Source organism: Mus caroli, chromosome 9 (genome assembly GCF_900094665.2).
Source record: "Mus caroli chromosome 9, CAROLI_EIJ_v1.1, whole genome shotgun sequence".
In the NCBI taxonomy this organism is placed as follows: Eukaryota; Metazoa; Chordata; class Mammalia; order Rodentia; family Muridae; genus Mus; species Mus caroli.
In genome coordinates this window covers 118,780,041-118,800,407 of record NC_034578.1, presented here as the reverse complement: position 1 = coordinate 118,800,407, position 20,367 = coordinate 118,780,041, and the positions used below count along the sequence as shown (strand labels likewise).

Below are 20,367 nucleotides of genomic sequence, written 5' to 3'. Positions count from 1 at the left end.
GGGGAGGGGAGGGGAGGGGAGGGGAGGGGAGGGGAGAGGAGAGGAGGGAGGGAAAGAAGTTGTCACAGCTGAGAAAGGATTCAGAATTAAGACAAATGGAGGAATCTTATTACAGGACAAAAATACCCACTCACAAAAAAGTGCACACTTTTCAAGAGAAGGTCACCTCCCCAAGGATTTTGGATAGTTCACCTGGCAAAGAAGAATTGTTTATGAGTTCAAGCATGAAAAAGACAAGGAATTCCAGGAGTGGGTCTGAGTTACCTAGAGAAGGTTTCACTTCCTTTTTCTGTTTTATCCAGTTTTCTGGATGTGTTGTGGAGTCAGATATGTACATGATGAGAACAGGCAATACTTGTGAGGCAGACGTGGAATATCACTGTGACGAAGCAGAGGCTAGCTGGTGGTCTTGATTGGCTGTGTTGATCCTAGCAGCTCCCGGATGGTCTTGTTTTTCTGTTTTGGTGTTTAGCCACATGCTGTCCTGCCAGCTCTGTAAATGTTAAAAGGTCAATCTGCTATGCAGTGTGGGTTGAGGTCTAGCTTACCTCAGAGCAAAGGCATCCTTTCTCACTTGTGTATGAAGTGATGCTCAGGAACTGGAAGGGTGAAGTTTCAAGCAGAGAAGGACAACAGCTGGCCAGAAAACCCTGCCTGCCGGAGCTCACTACACCCTGGCTTGGACTCATGGCCTCTAGCAGTATCAAAGGGTGGTTGTTTACTGTTTAAATCACCAAATTTGTGGGACTTTTTCAAGGCAAGCTTAAAAAACAAACAAACAAACAAGGAATACAAAATCCCAGTACAGGAGTCAGATGGCTCCGGCAGTGTTTTAGGTCCGCTCCTACCAGCCTCAGTATGAGTATTCAGAGCCCCAGAAGGCAGAACTGAGAACAGGACAGCATTTCACTTTCAAGCTTTTATCCAGCACCTCCTGAGGGCTGTATCTGCCACCACAGCAAGGCAGATCACTGCTGCTCCAGATAACAGAAGCAGGAGCTAATTAAACTGCTGAGAGGACAAACGTCACTCTGGCTGCATCAAGGAAGAAAGGATACACTTCTCAGGGACAAGCAGGCAGGAGAGACAAGGCATGGCTGAGGTGCAAACAGTTGAGGAAAAACTCTGTGGGGTGACATTTAAACCTGGAGCATGCTAGAGACAAGGAAGAACCAAGGCAGGTAGGGGTTCGACTGTACACCTCTTGGGGTTCCAAGATCTTTTGTAACAAGATAAAGGATTATGCAGTGACTCAACCGTAACAGAAACAGAGACATTTCCAGGGAGGAACTGGCTGGAGCAGCTTAGTAGCTCAGATAGTCCTACTGAACAGAGTTAGGGTTCTCATGTAATAGAGATATCTGCCTAGTGTGGGCTTCTCCTTGTATGCTGTATTTGTGTATGTCATTGGACAAACAACTTCATGCATTACAGGTCTCATTAGCACTTTAATTCTGTATCCAAGGCTGTGACTTTTAATAATATGAGTCACAATTCACTTTTAGACATTCAGGACCTGAGCCATGATGATGAGAGTCAGGTCCAGCCACTGTCAAATGATAGAAGGACCTCTATACAACGGCAGGAGTACTGTTCTGTCTGACTACACGAGGAGAGGAGAAGCAATCTGTTCAGTCATCCCTCAGGCCCTAGACTGGACACTTACCTCACAGCTGGGGCTTTATTAGTTCTCAAGTTAGCTGTCCCCCACGCACCAGGAATATGGTGTGAAGCACATTTTTTTGAGAAACAAAACCAATCACTATATACCTTCTCCTAAAGCAGGTCTGTTGCTGTGTGTCATATAAGTGATGTGTGTCTGTGGTGTGTGCTATATAAGGAGAGTGATGTATGGATGTATGTATATGTGTGTGTGTGTGTGTGTGTGTGTGTGTGTGTGTGTGTAGGGCTGTGTGTTTATATGTGAGGCATGAATGTATAATTAGATGTATATGGTATGTTCAGATGTGATTTGGTATATGCAATGTATAGGTGGTGCTGCATGTATATATGAGTGTGGTATGGCACACATATGCATTCGCATGCAATGAGAACCAGAACACATAAAGGCACTCAAAAGAGTGACCCATTTCTACCTTATATGAACAGTCATGCTCCTTCAGAAATAGAAATCTGAAAGAGCCCCTAGTTTTCCTGCAGGGCATCTCCATAACTTTCAAAAGTCCTTGCACTCTGAATTATTATCTACATAAACCAGTATGTGGGTCTCGTGGAAGACAGGGAGGATTGGGGATCAAAGAGCTAACCCTTGGTGCCAAGATCAGCACAAAGAACGTCTATATTGCACATCACTGTGGGATAGGGAATGGGATCTAAGCCAGAACAAAGGGCTGGTAGCCCAGTTTGGCAGACAGCAAAGGACTCTGATTGTACAGCTATTTCAGACCACAGTCAGCCGCTCTCACAGATTTAGAAGGTACATGACTGTCACTCAGGAGGTGTTTGTTAAGCAGTGTCAGCAGAGCCTTTAGATACTTACAAGATAACTAAAGACATTGATAAACAAGCAGACAATTAAGAATGGTCACGTGGCAGAACTAGGGCCCTCCTCTCCTACGGGGCTGAGGACCGCCTTTTCAGCTCAGGGATGAAGTCTCCCTCTCTAGGGCAGCACTGTTTCTGGGAGCAGCTGCCTGGCTCCATTCAAACTGACTGACCTCTTATGACTCAACTCTTGCCAAGAGGAAGTAGGCAAGAGGACTATGTGTAATTTGAAATCTAGTTCCCAATCTCCTCTGGCTTTCCACCTTCCCACTTCTTGGTAGGCCACTCCAATATCTTCAGCAACCTCAAAAGCCAGGATTTCACACCCGCCAGCATGGTGGGATTTATGGAGCAGAGCCCCTCACCCCATTCGCTCCTCCAGAGAGTTAGGTTGTCAGGAATGGTACTTGCTGTGTGAGACAGTGGAATTAAGCATTGATACCAATGCTGTATGTATGTATGTATGTATGTATGTATGTGCACGCACTTGCATGAGGTGATGAGTACAGGTGTCCTCAGGGGCCACAAACTAGATCCCTGGAGCTGAAGTCACAGGTAGTTGTGTCACTTGACATGAGTGCTAGGAATCAAACACAGGTTCACTGCAAGAGCGGCAAGCTTTTTAAACCACCAAAGCAGTTCTCTAGCCCGCAGATACCAATATTTTAAAAAAATGATTTATTTGTTTTATGTCGTGACTATACTGTCTCTATCTTCAGACACATCAGAAGAGGGCATTGAATCTCATTACAGATGGTTGTGAGCCACCATGTGGTTGCTGGGAAATGAACTCAAGACCTCGGGAAGAGCAGTAGGTGCTCTTAACTGCTGAGCCATCTCTCCATCCCAGATACCAATTTTTTAAGCCTGAGGATAACTGACTGACAAAGGAGGCACAAGCAGACTGCTAGATTAGTGTAGCTATGGAGTCGCAAGAACTAATGAAGTAACCACTGTCTAGATGCCAAGAGCTGATGTCTAGATGCTTGTACTTAAAGGAAACTATTTCCTGGAAACAATATTGACTGACATCTCGGTTGGTTACTAACGAAGGGAACGCTGGTGATACTTAAGCTCCCAGTGTTTAGATCAGCTTGTTTGTGATCTTTAGTATGGTGGGGAATTCTGCCCAATGCCACTTGACAAAACCCCTCTAGTGGAAAGAACTTGTCCTTACTCTTGAGGAGTAACCTTGTGCGATGTAGCCTGCCTCCTCTTTCCAGTGCAGTGCCACCAACACTTCTCATCCCAACCCCTGTGTCTCAATACGCCCATGAAAGGAGATTCCTCTCTTAGGATCCAATCTCCTAATTCCAGAGCAGGCCATGCCTAAGGAATCCCAGATAGTCTCTTCAATGTCTGTGGAAAGGATGTCCTAGGTCCACCTCTTCAGCTTCCCCTTCCACAAACTTTTCTCAGTATGTGCAGTCAAGCCAGGGTTACTTCCTGATGTGTGAGTCCTGGTGACAGTTCTCAGGGGAAACCGATTTGTCTGCCAGGAGTAATGATTCCTCAGACTGGTGAGTCTCAGGTTCATGTGTACCAAGCTAGGTTGTTTATCAAGAGTAACCAACTTTCTTAGTCATAGGTTCAGAAACGTCCACTCAGCAGTTCCTAGGGTAGCTTGGGAACATGAGAGAACCTAGACATCAGGTCTGCCTTGGGAAACCCTGAGGGTGCAGGCTAGCTCTATAAAGTAGTGGAGCAAGTTGGAACTATGGCTCTGCCTTCTCCTCTGTATGGTCTTAAGCAAGGCTATGTGATGAAGACCAACCTGGCACCACTACAGAAAACATTGCTGCTGCTGCTGCCAGCAGGGTTCACAGTCCACAGCATCTCCACACTAAGAGCCTACTGGCTTAGCTGTGTTCTTCCAGAAGCTAAACAAAAACTGGAATTTAGGTTCGGGGTGTGTGGGTCAGGGAAGTAAGTCATAGGTGCTGAGTTCCAGCAGGCCTGGCCTCCTCCCTCAGGGCCTCATTACTCATGTACCTATTTTTCTTCTCCAAGGATGTTGGCCAGGGTGAGGGGTCAACTCTGGGAAGTCAGACTTGGATCTGAGGCCTTTGTCTCAGGCCCGGCCTGGCCTCTGCTGCCTTACAGGGTCATCCCTACTTGTTCACTGCTGGTCATCTCAGATTCCATTTTTTGAACTCATCAGCCTGGATATGGGCCTCCCACGAAGCAAGTAGCTGTTGTTCTGCTTGCTCTTCTCCCTGGGCTCCCCTCCACCTTCCCATGAGCTATGCAGGGTGTGACTGATTCCCACTTTTCAGTCCTTCCACTCGAGCTCCCAAAGCAGCCCAAGGATTCTGCAAAAGGTTCCATAGTGGGATATTTGTGGAGTGGGGATTTCAGGAGAGCTCACTATACTGCTGTGGTCTCAAGCCAGTCAAAACCTATGGGAACAGGTCTTGTCACAGGCTGAGTTATCTACAGTCTTGATGGCTAGGGGAGGGCTGGAGGCAGGAGGGCCTTGCTCACTACGGACACATGAGCACCTTCTTTAAGATCACAAGGCTAGCCTAGAAGAAGCCCCCCTTTCTATTCAGACCTAGTACCTAGACCAATGCTGACTTCAAGTGTTGCTGTGACTCTCTGGATTCCGTTTCACACAAAGGAAGAAATATTCCTTAACTGTACCCATATTCCCAGAGAGCAGGACACCCTGACACAGAAGATAAATACGAGGGCCAGGCTCTTAATTCATGTGTATCATTGTCACACCATACTTGTTTTCTTCATTCATTTAGTATCCCAGGAGGCTTCAGCCATCTTTCTGCCTAGGCTTCCCAATGCTGGGATTTTAGGCATGCACCACCACATTGAGCCAACTTTACATATATTTATATCTTCTCTATTATTGAAATACTACATGCTCCCCCCCCAAAAAAAAAAAAAAAAAAAAAAAAAAAAGGAAAAAGAAGAGAAAATGCAAAATTGTAAACAGAAAGACCCTCATCAAGTGATTTGTAGGGGTGGAGAGATAGCTCAGTAGTTAAAAAGAACTTGCTGCTCTTACAGAGGACTTCGGTTCAGTTCCCCACACCCATATAGGAAGGCTCACAACCACCTGTAACTCTAGTTCCAGGGAATCCAACATCCTCTTCTGGGTTCTGGTATACATACAGACAAGTTGGCGCACAGACACACATACACATGAATAAAAGTTTAAAAATATGGTGATGCTTATCTGAAATTCCAGTACTCAGGAGGATGAAGCAGGAAGATCTATCCGTTTCAGGACAACTTGGGCTGTAGAGCAAGGCTGACTCAAAAGGTTAGGGTCACATTGTCTAGGGTATCTTGCTTCTAGTTATGAGAAAATTTCCATGTCACAATTGTAAAAACTGTCTTTAGTTGGCTGCCTTTTCTTCCACTGCTTATATTTGTAATGACCTGTTCTCTGAAGGAGTGTACTCTAGCTGGGAGGAGGAATTCCTGGGCAGTCTACTGCCTCATTTAGTGTTTTGTTCTTGGAGTCCGTTTCATTTTCTTTGGCATATGCCCACTCTGGCAAGATTCACATTGGGCATAATTTTTCTTGCTCACAAATTCTCTTCATCTACTTCCCCAACACAAATAACCTCCATCCTCTTGGAGCTTGACTCTCCCAGGAGCTAGCAACAACCTTTTACCAGGCCCTGTAGAACCAAGCCCCGGGCTCCATCTGTCCAGCAGAGCAGGCACTACTGTTGTGTTTCCCAGACTGACTCGTTCCTCATGAGGGAGTTCAGCAGTTTCCAGACTGCTGGAAAGGCTACTATCTCATCGTGCTGTCATATCAATCAAGATGGGCATTTCAGTGAAGGCCTGTGACCCAGCAGGGCAGCATTAAGAGAAGCCAAATGAGAGTTTACACCGGCCTCTTCCTTGAATTAACTTTGAAAACTAAGCAAATTACTGAGCCTGAGTTTCTTCATATTCATGAGAATAATCCCTACCCTCTAGGGTTTTGATGGAAACTAACCAAGATAATGAGTTTCTGACTCAGATCACACCCCACCCCATGTACTCCACAGGGAGCAATTTTCTGTCCAAATGTTCTACCATATCTACTGCTTCCTAGGAAGTACCAATGAGCTTGTTTTTCTAAGTTTCATCCTCTTGGAAAGAATGTTCTCCAATACCCATTGTGTCATCCCAGCAGCCTACAAACTTTACTGGCCCACTGTTTAGGACAAATGACACCCAACTAAAGGACATCAAGGCCACTAAGCTTATTCTAGGAAAACACAAAACAGAAAAACAAACAAAAACAAAAACCCCTCACTTTAACCCTTATGTGCTTCCTGTGTGTCATGGGACTGTCATTTGTGTCTTGAGGATCCTCTTAAATCACCTCTCTAGAGTTGTAGCCCTGCCTTCCCTTCTAGTCCTAATCTCTTCCAATTCTACTTCCTCATGGTACTGGGCTAAACTTATCCCAGATGAGATGAAAATGAAGGAGAAAGGACTGGGTAGAAATTATGGTTCACAACATTTATTAATTCAATGGTTTTCAACCTTTGTTGTCCATTAGGATCCCTGGTAGTTCTTCTTTGAGACAGAGTCTCATGTAACCAAGGATGGCTTTAAACTCACGATCCTCCTGCCTCAGCTTCTCACATATTGGGAATACAAGTATGTAATTAGTTTCTTTGGTAAAGTTGCCTTGCTTTTCTCAGGTTGGAGATGGAACCTAGGACCTGGACATGCTAGGTTCTCACTTGTAAAAAATTTTAAAATCCTTTATGATAGTGACAATTAAGTTGGAATTTCTAGGCATTGAGACCAGGCACAGTATCAAGCTTAAAGACCTTGTACTTAAGCCTCTCCCTTGCTTGTAGGCCTAAGTGAGCATTGTCTGAATGGAGTGTGAGCTGAAGGTGATGAACCACAGGTATTCTAGGGAGGTAGCACAGAGCCAGGGCCTGTGATGATAAAAGACACTGGAGACACAAGCTAGATATAGGTGAAAACAGAAAAAAAAAATCAACAACAGAGAATGAGAAGGAGCCAGAAGACTAGAACAGATTGCTTAGAGTTAGTTTGAGGTCAAGCAGAGTGATTCAGGAGAGGCAGAGAGAGAAGCCAGATTGAATCAGTCAGTTTGGGGAGGAGTTTGAGCCACAACAGCTGGATTGAATCAGTCAGCCAGAGCTCAGAAAGAACAAGAAAGGGTCTCAGAGGCTAAAAATATTTTAGGCCTAAATTGTATGGAGGCTAGAAGATTTCAGACTAGGCCTAGGTTAGCAGACTGAGGCAGTGAGCCTCTGAGAGGACAATCACTTCAGGAGAATAAAAGTTACATTTACAGTGATATGTTTATGACATTTAAAGGCATCTGAAGGCAGACGACATTACAGCCACTTTTGGGTGATTTCAAATTACAGATACAGAGCTTCAGCCATCCTGAGATGTCTAATTTCTTCTCAGTTCTTCCACAACTTAGTATTAAACCCTTGCTCAGGCCATGTCTGTAATAGCATTTTACTGATGACCCACATAAAGTCAGCTTTTCCTCATTTACTGGTAGTCTGGGTACACACCTGCTATGATTTATCTGTCTCTCACACAGGAGGTGACACCCAGGAAGCAACAGTTCTGTTCTTCTCTGATGAACTTGCTTTTGCTAGTGACACTCTGGGGAGCCAAATGGATGACAGTGGTGTCACTATCTAGGGGCCCATGTGAGCCACCTGGGGTTCAAACCCCTCAGGGGGCTATGATGGGGCTCTGGTGAGGATCAACAACTTAGAACAAGGTTCCACTCACCACAGAGCACACTCTGCATGTTGAAACTGTGGCTATGATGCAGTCTGCCCTATCCCAGAGCATACATTAAACTCAGAACAGGCCTCCCTGCTGGAGTGGAAGAGACCTGTGTGACACAGTTGAAAGGTGCTGGAGACATATGCAGAACAATTTGTAGAGATGCTGGTGTTCATGCTTAGTTCCACAGTTGAACAGTTTTATCTGTCCTGTAAGCCAAAAGCCCAGCTACCACCATCTGTACGCCTGACTATTGTGCAGATCCCAAGCCTAAGTGGCTCCGTAGTCTGCATGACTCCTGAGAAGTACAGAGACAGCACCATTGTTGGTGCAAAAGCTCCTGGCTGCTTGTTAGCCTTGCCTGCTCCTTTTCTACTTCTTGTCCCAACCCGGCAGCATCTCTGGTAGCTTCATACCCTGAGTGGGAGTGGAGGGGTATGGGACAACTGAATGAATCTTCTCCCCTAGTTCCTCTTTGCGCACCATACATTCTCATCTAGGTCCAGACTTCAGCACACAAGCCTCCTGCTGACTCCAGTTGGTCCTGGCACAAAGGCCAATGTCCCTGACATTTGCCTTTTTTTCCACGTTAACACTCCTTCCCTTGATCTGGACAGAGAAGGAGGGTCCTGGAAGCCCTGGTCACTCCTGCACCAAGAAGTTGATGAGGGCAGTCCTGGGGGAGAGGAAGGCCTTCCTGATGCTTCTCCCCTGCAGCAGCTTCATGCCTAGCTCGCTCTGGAGAACAAGTTCATGGACTTTGTCCTGGTCCTGGGCAACATACTGGGGTACAGGGATCTTGCCACAGGCCTTGTTGTTGATCTGAGGAGAGAAAGAACAGAAAGAGTGAGGGGAGTCCACAGGGAGGCAGGCTGTGAGGGTGCTCAGACTCATGCTAAGCATTCTTTCTGAGCATGGGCTTCCTGTGGTCCAGGTTTGGCACAGGTACAGCGGGGCCAGGCTTGCTGGCTAGCCTTCAGGAGATTTACTGCTTCTCAGCCTCCAGGGTGGAATGTAATGCTGGCACTTTCCACAGCACATATGTTCATGTTTATTCTTTTCCTTCTTTTGTTTTCTTCTGTCTCTCTGGACTTTAAGATCCATGAAGATAGGAACCCTGTTGTTCCACTGGAATTTTGTTTTTGTTGAGACAAAGTGTTATCATATAGCCCTGGCTAGCATCAGACTTAGCGCTGTCTACCTACTTCAGATTCTCAAGTGCTGAGATTAGAGTAAACCACTGTGCCCGGCTTTTGTTTGACCTGTAGCCCCAGAACCTAGCACTAGGCCTGGCCTAGAGTCAGGACTGGACATGGGTAAGTCACTTCTTTGAGCTTGTTTCCTTAACTAAGAATGGGGTATTCCTGTAGAATAAGACAAGGAAAATCACACTGGGATGAAATGACCTACTTCTAGTCCTCCTGCCATCCAGAGGATCAGATGAAAAAAAACCTATCCTGGCCTCTTCATCTTCTGCCACATAAGCCATTGACAGGCCATCATATTTTGTCTCAATTTAAACAAATGGAAACTGCATAGAGGGAACAAACAGGGATCTAGTTTTTACATAAAAAGTTTTAAGGGGAAAACAAACAAACAAACAAACCCAATTCTTGCTGGGCCTCTTGGCACAGGTCTGTAATTCCAAATAGCTTGGAGGCTGAGGCAACAGGATAGCCAGGGGCTAGTGTAGGTTACAGGTCAAGCTCAAGGTCAGCTTGGGCAATTTACTGAGACCGGGTCTAAAAGTAAAAAGTAAGAGGAGGACTGGAAGTGCAGCTCAGCAGGACACCACTTGACTAGAATGCACTGGGCTCTACTTTCAACCCCAGAACCTAAAAACAAAATGAAACTAAAATTTGAATTTTGGGCTGGGCATGGTGGTGCATGCTTTAATCCCAGCACTCAGGAGGCAGAGGCAGGAGAATTTCCATGAGTTTGAGACCAGCTGGGTCTACAGAGCAAGTTTCCGGGATAGCCAGGGCACAGGGAAACCTTGTCTCAAAAAAAAAAAAAAAAAAAAAAAAAAAAAAAAAAAAAGCAAAACAAAACCAAACAAAATGCTTGAATTTCTCCTACAATTTTTCTCTTATATATTGAAAATGGTACAGTTTACCAAGAAAAGAGGTTTATGTAGCTTTAGTGAGATATGTTTGACATAATTTTTTTTTATTTCATGTGAGTGGAAAGTCTGCCTGCATGTATATTTGTGCACCACATGCATGCTTGGTGCCAGAGGATCTAGAAGAGGGTGTTGGAGCCCAGGGAACTGTAGTTACAGATGGCTGTGAGCCACCATGTGGATGCTGGGCACCAAACTCACATCCTCTGGAAGAACATCCAGTGCTCTTAACCATCAAGCCATTTCCTCAGCACAACAGAGGGATTCTTTACTGTTACCTTCTATGTGTGTCCCCACTGTGTCCCCCTAAGCCCACCCCGATGCTCCCAAATGCAGCTGGAAGACCTGGGAGCCATTAAGGCAGATGGGACTGGTGTTTCCCCTTTCTAGTCCCTCCAGGCCCTGAGAGTTGAAGCTTACATGCTTCTGGGATACACTGCAGGCACAAAGGGGAACATAGACCTCTGTGCTGTGGGCTTGGTAAGGAGGAAGGGCTGGCCGGTGGCTGGGTTGTTGGGTCACTGGTAGGAGAGCAATAGTCTGTAGATCACAGTCAGGCCTTCTGGGTGGCACTCACCAGAACAGCCATCTGCACCATGTCAGGTTTCTGAAGGAACTGTGAGTCCACAGTGGGCCAGGCCTGAAGCATCACACCAGCATCCCAGGCATAATGGTCACAGAGCTTGCTTGGTACCAGTGTCAGGCCTGCAACACCAAGGCACAGAAGGTCAGGCCACTCTGAACACACAGGGGCAATTTGTGAACAAGGTGCAAGGTTCTGCCCTTGGCTTAGGGCCTTTTGAGGAGGCAAGGGACGCCATGAATGACTTTTTCCATAATGTTGTGGACTGGCCACCCTGAGTAGTATTTGTGCTTTCTGTTTTGTGGGCTTCTGCATTGGGTTCTTGTGCCAATATCAGAGATTTCTTGTAAATTTTAAAACTTTTTCCCATTTGACACTCTTATGACTGTATGGCTGATCAATGGGGTAGAAATCAAGACTGCTTAGGGCCTGAGGATCACGTGGTGTGCTGGTGAACAGGGAGGGGCTGACCTCTTCCTACAGCTGGTCTGTGATCCCAGGGTTCAGTCAGCCTTTCTTTGAACAGCATGCAGGGATGTGAGGATGAATGGACAAGGGAGTCTGAAATGAGTGGAAAAGCAAGGTTGCCATGTCTTGGGGCTACCCCCATTGCTGGAGAAGGAATGCCATTCTGAGAACAGACCCCAAGTACAGGCTGTCCTCACAAGTGTCTCCTGCCATGAGTATCTGTGGTCTGAAAATCTTGTCCCCAGCTCTTCTCACATAGAGTGTACTAGAGAGGAGGATGCTCTCAGCCTTCTTGGGAACTGAGCACTCCCACCCTGCTACATAGTCTTGCCTCACTGGATGCCACTCATGGACAGAGCTTTGGCTCAGGGTGGGACACAGAAGGGGGCATGCTATTAACCCTTTCCAGTCTTCTTCCCTGGACTGCTGAGGCTTTTCTTTCCATTTAGAACCAGGAATGGAAACCAGGGCCTCAAGCATGCCAAGTGTGTGCTCTACCACTAGGACGTACCTCAAGGTCCTCCCTTTCTTCTAGAGGCAATGTTTTATAGGTTTTCATAAGAAATTTATTGCTTTTATATATACTATTTATGTGTACATTACAGTTGTGCTGGTGATGAACTTGGGGCTTTGCGTGTGCTAAGCAAGTGCTCTATACTCACAGCTCTTTTGTAGTTTGAAAAGCTATTTAAGTATAGAGTTTTCCCATGCTGTGAAGTCAGTTCAATAATTGCCTTCTGGTTTCTTTGAAAGGTTTCATTTTTCCCACTATTTAGCTTTCAAATTTACTAGTAATTTATTTTGCTTATAATGTAAAAAAATTAGCTTCAAAAACACAAAGTAAACTTTATAAACCTAGTTGTTGCATAAAGCTTCCTTGTCCCATTGATTTGTGGATTTTCCTTCAAATAATTTTTATACTGGGATTGGTTTGGGACCACTGGCTTCGGATATTCAAAGTACATGTATGCAAGCAGGTAGAAACTTTGGGCCAAAATGTGACATATTCTGCTTCCTTTACTTAGAAGAAAAAAAAATCCAGAGATATAGATCAGTGAGAAATATTTGTTAGCATGAACACTATCCTGGGTCTGACACAAGGATTGTAAACACCCATGAAAACACACAAGTGTGAATGCATGTGCACACACACACAGAGGATCAGTCTTACTGAACCATGAGTTAGTAATTGCTCATTTATGCCCACTGCAAGCTCCGCTTCTTCTTACAGACTGAAGCTAAGAGACCCGAGGTAAGCCTGAGTGTGGACAGGCCACTGGGTGGTGCTGATGCACTTCATTCTCTGGCCTCTGCCTTGACCCTTGTGCTGGGACTGCATGCATTCATCGCAGCTTTTTTCCTATCTGATATCGGGGTGAACTGGTATTGCCAGTTACCAGGAGGGAAGTGAAGGCTCCTCAGGGCCCAAGGAGTAGCAGGCCTGGCTTCCTCCTGGTGCCAAGCTGGTTCTAGCCTCTTCCTGGTGCCCAGCCGGTCCTGGACTGAGCTGTTTGTTATACTTCACAATGAACTTAATAGCCTTTTGGCAAATGCAGAAACGATTCTGGCTTCTTCCTTCTCTAAAGTGAAATGGAGGTCACAGAAAACAGATAATCATGTCTTTATTTGCTGAGCTGGTAGTGGCTTATCCTGTGACCCAGATGTATTGGGAAGGTTTCCAAAACCTCCGTATGGAAGTCATACAGGATGCCTAGGAGATGAAAGGATCTCGGATAAAAATGTTCTGGACAGAAGCTGTTATACATTCCACTTAGAAAAACAAGGAAGGCCAGACTTTCCGGAGTAATCAGGATGCTTATTTATAGGTATGGTCCCTAGCCAGGCTTCCCTGAATGGTGGGTGCAGCCTGGCTGTGAGGGTGGAGCTTAGTACCCTGCATATGTGCAGGTTTTTGCCACTTTGCTCTTCTAAGTGAAAATAACCAACATGTAAATGGCAACTGCCAAGACACAGACAAGGTGAAAGGTCAACAAAATGGGATTGGTCTGAGTGCAGGAGATTAGTGACAAAGGTCTGCCCTCCAGGGCCATCATGCAGGGCCAGCTGAACTCCTTTCATCCCCACCTCTGGCGAGCTGACCTTCCTGCAGAAGACAAAAACAAACCTTTCCACTCCCACCCTGAGCACAGGATCCAGGCTGCCCTGGTGGCCCACAGTGAAGGCTAGGGGGTTGGAAGTGGTGGTCAGTTTCTGTGGCTGGCAATCCTCTTCTGGTGGCATTATGGAGCTGTCTTTCCCCTGTCTTGCCTGTGCTAGCTGATCCCACGGCATATGCCAGGAGGCCCTGGGTCTGTGCTGACACTGCTTATAGCAACCCTGGCAATTCCAAGAAAATGAGCAGGAAGCAGGGGCACTTCACGCTGACCTTTCCCAGAGAAATGAATTTGCTCAAGTGTTTTTGAAAGAACAACATCCACATTGCATGAATATACCATCAGAAGCTGGGGTGTGGCTCAGTGGCAGAGCATATACTTAGCATGTATAAAGTTGGGCTAAGTTTCTAACAACAAACAAAACCCATTGGAGGGTCTGGTGGGATGGAGACCCTGATGTACATTTGGCTACCAAAACAGATAAAATCTGGACGGGGCTCATGAGCTCACAATGAAGACAGGTTAGGGGTGAGTGGGTAAGAGTGGTCGTCGGGCAAGCTTGATGACCTGAGTTTGGATGCTCAAACCCATGTAAAAGTTGGACAGAGTAGTCTAAGCATCTGTAGTTCATGAGTGCTGCTATGGGGAGACAGAAGGTGGAGACAGGAGGAGCATCTCTAGTAGTTCTTGGGCCAGCTAGCCTGGATTACACAGTAGTCAATACCCTGTCTCAAAACAAGGGAGAAAGGTGAGAACTGACACCCAAAGGTTGACCTCTGACCTCTACACACAGATATGGCACATACATGCATACAAGAGCTTACATGTGCGCGTGTGCACACACACACACACACACACACACACACACACACACACACACACAGAGAGAGAGAGAGAGAGAGAGCACAAGCGAGCAGCTAAACCCTTAAGGGATGAAGAGCACTCTGACAGACATTTGGTGGGCTTAGACAAATGAAAGTAGTAGTAACTAGTTAGACAAGGATACTTCTACATACCTGCCCAGAGTTCTGAGGTTACATGAGGGGCCAGGGGGGCAGCCATCACCAGCAGGGCACACAGAGCATCCTCAAACTCAGGGCTGTGGAGAACCACTCTCTGAGAGGCTTGCTAAGGAAGAGGAAGGGACATTTAAGACTGAGGTACAAATAAGCAGGGTAAGACAGGCAATGAGTGAAGTACAATCCAGAGGCTCAGCGGGTTGTAAGAGAGAAATGGCCATTCCCTCTTTGCTTGGTTCAGAAGACTTCTCTCACAGAACCACACATCCAGTGCTGACAACAGCATTTGTACCCGATCTGACAGATGACAAGGCTGAGCCTCAACAAGGGAGGGATACCTGCTCTAGGAACAAGGTCAAACTTGTAAGCACTCTGCAAGATTTCCTATGTGTTGTGGTCTAGGGGAAAATGCAGACTGTCTCCTGAGATTTTCTACTGTGGAATACCAAGGTGAGGGTCCTCTCTATCCACCAATTATTGACAAATTCTTCCCTTGTCAAGAAAAACTGGAGTAACATGTGGCAAAGAGATGAGCGGCACTCAAGAAGACAGCGCTTTTTGTCGGTGGAAGTAATTCTGCCTCATCTACGTTAAGCAGATACAAACAGTATTGCTGTCAAGGAAACACCCCAATACACTCAGGAAATCAGGCAGTAGGGGAAGAAGGTTAGAATACAGAGAGGCCTAAGCCTGGCCATGCCTTTGCAACTGGTCAGTCAGACATGGAGTCTAACTTTTCAGGCCTCCATGGCCTCTTACAAGAGGCCTGAAGCTAGGAAGCAGAAGTAGGAGGATCATCATAAGTTGAAGGCTAGCCTGGGCTACATAGTAAGACCCTGTCTCAGAAAAAGAAAACGGCTCTGCCCAGACAACCTTTAAAACCTTAAAGTAGTATGATAGGGATGTAACCATGGGGGGAGTGTTCCCCACACTTTCACCCTCTCTCTGCGAGACCCAGCTACTTACCGAGAGGGCACTGCTGAGTCCCATCAGCTGAGAAACTACAGAATTCAGGGCAAAGTCCTCTGTGAAATGAGTAGTCACCTGTTGATAAAAATTGATTTTTTGTTTTTAAACTCACTTTCTTCAAAAATTCCTTTCCAGAAAAAAGAGTGATAGTAAACAAACAGAACAAAACCCAAACAACAAAGCTAACTGAAAATAACAAAAAAGTGCTTACTGCTGTGAATAATGACTACATTTTAAATTCGAAGTCAAGCTGTTTCCACTACTTAAGACCGCCTCTCTCTCCACATCACATCCACGTCTGTTGTTTCCCAGAACAGATGCTTAAGAAGACAATGCTGGTTGCTGGAGTAGGAGCTGATAAGCAGCATAAAGACTTGAGAGGCAGGTGATATAAACCAGGAACGCTCTCCATAGACTGAGTGAGGCCTAGGGCTCACTCCCAACCATTGCATCTTTAAGATGTGAAGAGTTCACAGCTGTTAAAACAGCATCAATTATCTGACCTATGTTTCAGAGAGATAAGGCATGGTATGAGAGCAACCACTAGGCAGCACTCAGATCCCCAGATTCACCTTGGTGACTCCCTCCCTCTATAGGAAGGATGGAAATAAAGGAATGCCATTAGGTGAGCATGCTAGGCCCAGAGCCACATTCATGTCACAAAAACAAAAACAAAAACAAACAATAAACTCCCCCTGCTGTGCCATCAATGTGCTCATCAGAGATACGAGGTTGGATTAACCTGTAGGTCAAGTCCATAGACACAGGGACTAGGTGTCTTCCTGAGGTCCAGGTGGAAGAAGATGACAGGTAGGAGGGACAGCCATTATTTGAGAACATCTCTTTCAATCAGAAAGCCTTCATAAACAACCAAAGTACTGAGGGCAATTAAGGCAACAGGGACACCCCACTAAGAAAACTCGTGTGGCCCTTGAGCATGAAGGCTTCACGCACCACTGAGCACGGCTCTCTCAGAGCGAGCAGTGACACACTGCCCAGTCCACGGACTCTGACCTGAGCTATGACTGCATTTTTGTACTCCCAGAGGTTTTGGGCCTTGGTTTTCTCCTTGCTGTTCAGCAGCTGAGGCTGAGGGACTGTCCCGGAAGTCCTTGCCTCGATGAATCTTGTTGTCAGGGACCACAACCGCTGTTGCCATCTTAGCACTCCAGGGAGTGCGTCAGCTGCATTTTGTGGTAATCAAGAAGACAAAAATGTGTGCTGATAAGAAGGGAGCAAACAAAGCCCCACGGTCCTCCCAGAGTCAGCCACTACTCCTTTCCGGATCTCTGATGTCCTGAGCAATGGCAGCAGGGCTGCTCAGCAGTTGCTGCCTGCCTGGGATGGGCATTAGCGCACTGCCTTCGGGTCAGCAAACTTGCTGTGACAGATATGCCTGGGGCTAACAGGGTGCTTAAAGGTAGTTGCCACTGCTAGTGAAGCTGGGATCTCATGAGGACAGGTGACAGTGGCAGTGGCTGCACAACATGCTGGGGAACAGCCCTGCAGCACAGCCAGCTAACAGATCCTCACCTCGCCAGGTGTGTGTGTTATGTATTCCAAACATGTTCACCGAGTCTAACCACTGTTCTGACCTGGGGAAGCAGAACAGGTCACTGGTGGTTCTGGGTCACACAGCTGACCAAATAAGTATGGGTGTAGATAGATGCTTAAACTCTTTGACTACTGGGTTGTGTATTCTCAAGAGTGGGGACACAGCGGAGACAGCTGGAGGCTTGTGAAAAGCAGATGTGGAGACTTGCCCATGTAGAAAGGAGAAAATTGAGCTACTGCCTGGGTCCTGGGTTCTGCATGTCCTGCCTCTGTTACTTAAAGGTAGTTTGTTAGGGCTTTCATCTGCCATGACTGTCCAGATCCACCACTATAAGACATAGCGAGAAACCAGCCAATCCTCAGATAAAACAGACTCCTCCCACAGTCATTGGCTTTCACTCCCCAAATCTACCCCAGGCAGATCATAACGGCAGAACCAAAGCTTTGGAGAAACAAATCTCATGAGGGAAGTCAAGCAGCAGGGAGTGGCTGGTAGGCTGCATGTGGTCCCAGTATCCAGGCATCATCTTGATTGAGGGAGGAGGACTCTGTTCTAGAAAAACTTTTCAAGGAATGTTAAAGAAGACTGAACTCTTTGTAGTTCAGCAGTTCTAAGTAAGCCCAGAGGGTTGGTCTTTAAGGAAACAGTTGTCCAGAGGCCTCACATTATCATCGGCACAGAGCCTGCAGTGGTGTGGATTTCCAGGCCCCACCACCAGCAAGTGTAGATTGAGGACTGGGAATGTGCACAGACTCTGGGAATCCCCCCCACCCCCATTCTCACCACAGGGACCCAAGGCCCCTGAACAATGGAGAGCTAGTGCCTTGGAGAGGGACAGAAGCCTGGATAAGATGACTTCTAGAATTCTCCATTACTGTTTCCAGCAAGAAACACTTCCTTCCCCAGTTCCTTCAGAGCCCAGGGCATCCTGTAAAGGAAGCAGGCAGACTCACTCTTTACATCCCACAAGATGTCCTTCTCAGGAGGGGCTGCAAAGAGGATGTAGAGCCGGATTGTGTCAATTCCATACTGGGCCACAATCTCCTCAGGGTCCACCCCATTGTGTTTGGACTTGCTCATCTTCTCCCACGTCACCTCTAACTTCTCTTTTGTTTTTGCACAAACAGGAGCAGGACCTAGATGCCAAAAGAGTACTCAAGAACAAGACATGATTCTGATTGGGTCCTGGCAGGGAAGTGGGCAGGGTAGAAATTCCATATTTTGTACTTTGCTTCGAGGCCTGTGGGCAAAGATCCTGGAAGACTCCACGCTCTGAGTCTGAGGCTCTCTCTAGCAATGGGCTGTCAAACAAAACTAGACCAGGTGGAGATGTCCAAGCAAACACTATGTTACACAGGATGGGGCTGGGTATGAGGGTATAACCAGTCCCAAGAAGAGCCTGCAGAGGCCTTACCAGGATCTTAGACTTTACATCCAGGTGGGGTCCAATAGCAGATACTAAAAGCTTCCTAAGAGCTTCTAGACCTTCATTCTTACCTGTCCGAGCCAGATTGGGCCCTCCTTACCTGTGAAATCTATATCCTCCCTCTTCAGACACTGTCCAGATGGAAGGCGGAATGTCTGTCCCTTAATGAGGCCTTGGGCCAGTAGTTTATGGAAAGGTTCCCTGAGGAAAGATCACAGGGAAAAAAGAGAGGGGGAGATGGAGCAGCCAGGACTCAAGGCATCCAGAAATCATCACTATGGACCACACCTTAGAATAGGATCCTGGGATATGGTGTTAACATTAAGTCAGAGCAGCAGCCAGGTCCACTTTGCACTGAGCTGAGGAGAGAGCCCAGGACTCAGATCTGGAAGGCCTCAGAGCAGCAGCCAGGTCCACTTTGCACTGAGCTGAGGAGAGAGCCCAGGACTCAGATCTGGAAGGCCTGGATCTCACCAACTTCTACCTGAGCCACAAAAGCCACTTCCTTGCTCTGGGAATCCAGTTTGCCAACCTATAAGATGGGAGGAAGAAAAACTTGCCAAGGTATGGATGGGAAGATGGGTTCAAGTGACTGCATGAAAACAGAGCCCGTGTCAGCTGCCCATCAGGCACAGCACAGAGGGGCCGAGAGGGAATACTGAAGGCTGCCCTTGTGAAGGGTGCTTACTATTTCCCTTAACACAGGACCTGCTTAGATTGTCTTAAAGTTTTAAATCTAATGAGTTGGACAGGAATGGGTCATTTCTGTTAAAATCAAAGTATTATCTACCTGTCCTTCCTAGCCATTACACTCTAAGGAGACAGCTACCAACAGCTGGTATGTGTGTTACTTACATATCACGTGGTGGTTTGATTCGGTTTGGTTCCCATAGATTCATGTCTTTAAATGCTTGGCCCATAGGGATTGGCACTATTAGGAGGTGTGGCCTTGTTGGAGTAGGTGTGGTCTTGTTGGAGGAAGGATAACACTGTGGGAGTGGGGCTTTGTGATCTTATATTTGCTCAAACTTCACCCAGTGTAGAATTCCAGTCCCCTTTTGCTGCCTTCAGATCAAGATATAGAACCCCCAGCTCCTCCAGCAGCATGTCTGCCTGCACACTGCTATACTTCCTGTCACACTGATAATGGACTGAACTTCTGAACCTATAAGCCAGCCCCAGTTAAATGTTTCATGTATAAGAGTCGTCTTGGTCAGGGTGTCTCTTCACAGCAATAAAACCCTAAGACACCATGAGAAAACAACATGAACAAGGCAACTTATAAACAAAAGGATTTAACTTGGGGCTCATGATTGAAGAGGGTTAGAGTTCTTGACCCTCATAGTGGGGAAGCACAGCAGCAGGCATAGTAGGTCCTCCAGAAGAGAAGCCAGTGAACATAACTGCTGAGCCATTCATTGTTCCAGCCTGTGCCCCAACAAACCTCCCCCAATCCCTCTGACAGCGTCTCGTTCTGAAGCCTTGGCTGGACTGGAACACTCTATGTAGATTAAACTCGGAAATCTACCTACCTCTGTCCCCTGGGTGCTGAGATTAAAGGCATGCACCACCACAGTCACTACAAATGGTTTATTCTTAAGAAACACTCAAATTCTTTACCCTATATTATTTTATTTTCTAAGAATCTGCCTGATTCTTGATGCATTTCAGCAAGTAATTCCAGACACCATCCTATGCAAGTGTTTCATGCTGCTCTGGACAGCTAGAGATTCGTTCAGTTATACTGCCATGGCAGACCTTCCAACATCCTAGCTCTGGGGTGCAACGTCACTGACATGGGGTTGGGGGGAGGGGTGGGCAGGTATTGGGAGCTCCTACTCAGGGAATCAGA

At 46.5% G+C, this 20,367-nt stretch overlaps 1 protein-coding gene across 1 annotated transcript in view; it reads right to left on the bottom strand.

Moving 5' to 3' along the window:
* Positions 1–7,735: 7,735 nt before the first annotated feature.
* Lars2 (leucyl-tRNA synthetase 2, mitochondrial) overlaps positions 7,736–20,367 on the bottom strand; it is a 92,965-nt gene continuing 80,333 nt past the window's right edge. Inside the window, exons 15-21 of the mRNA XM_021171924.2 lie at positions 18,616–18,716; positions 18,043–18,225; positions 16,549–16,718; positions 15,532–15,609; positions 14,563–14,674; positions 10,959–11,086; positions 7,736–9,081 (exon numbers count right to left, since the gene is read on the bottom strand). Coding sequence (XP_021027583.1) covers positions 8,902–9,081; positions 10,959–11,086; positions 14,563–14,674; positions 15,532–15,609; positions 16,549–16,718; positions 18,043–18,225; positions 18,616–18,716 — 952 coding nt within the window. The 3' untranslated portion in view covers positions 7,736–8,901. The remainder of the gene's footprint in view (positions 9,082–10,958; positions 11,087–14,562; positions 14,675–15,531; positions 15,610–16,548; positions 16,719–18,042; positions 18,226–18,615; positions 18,717–20,367) is intronic.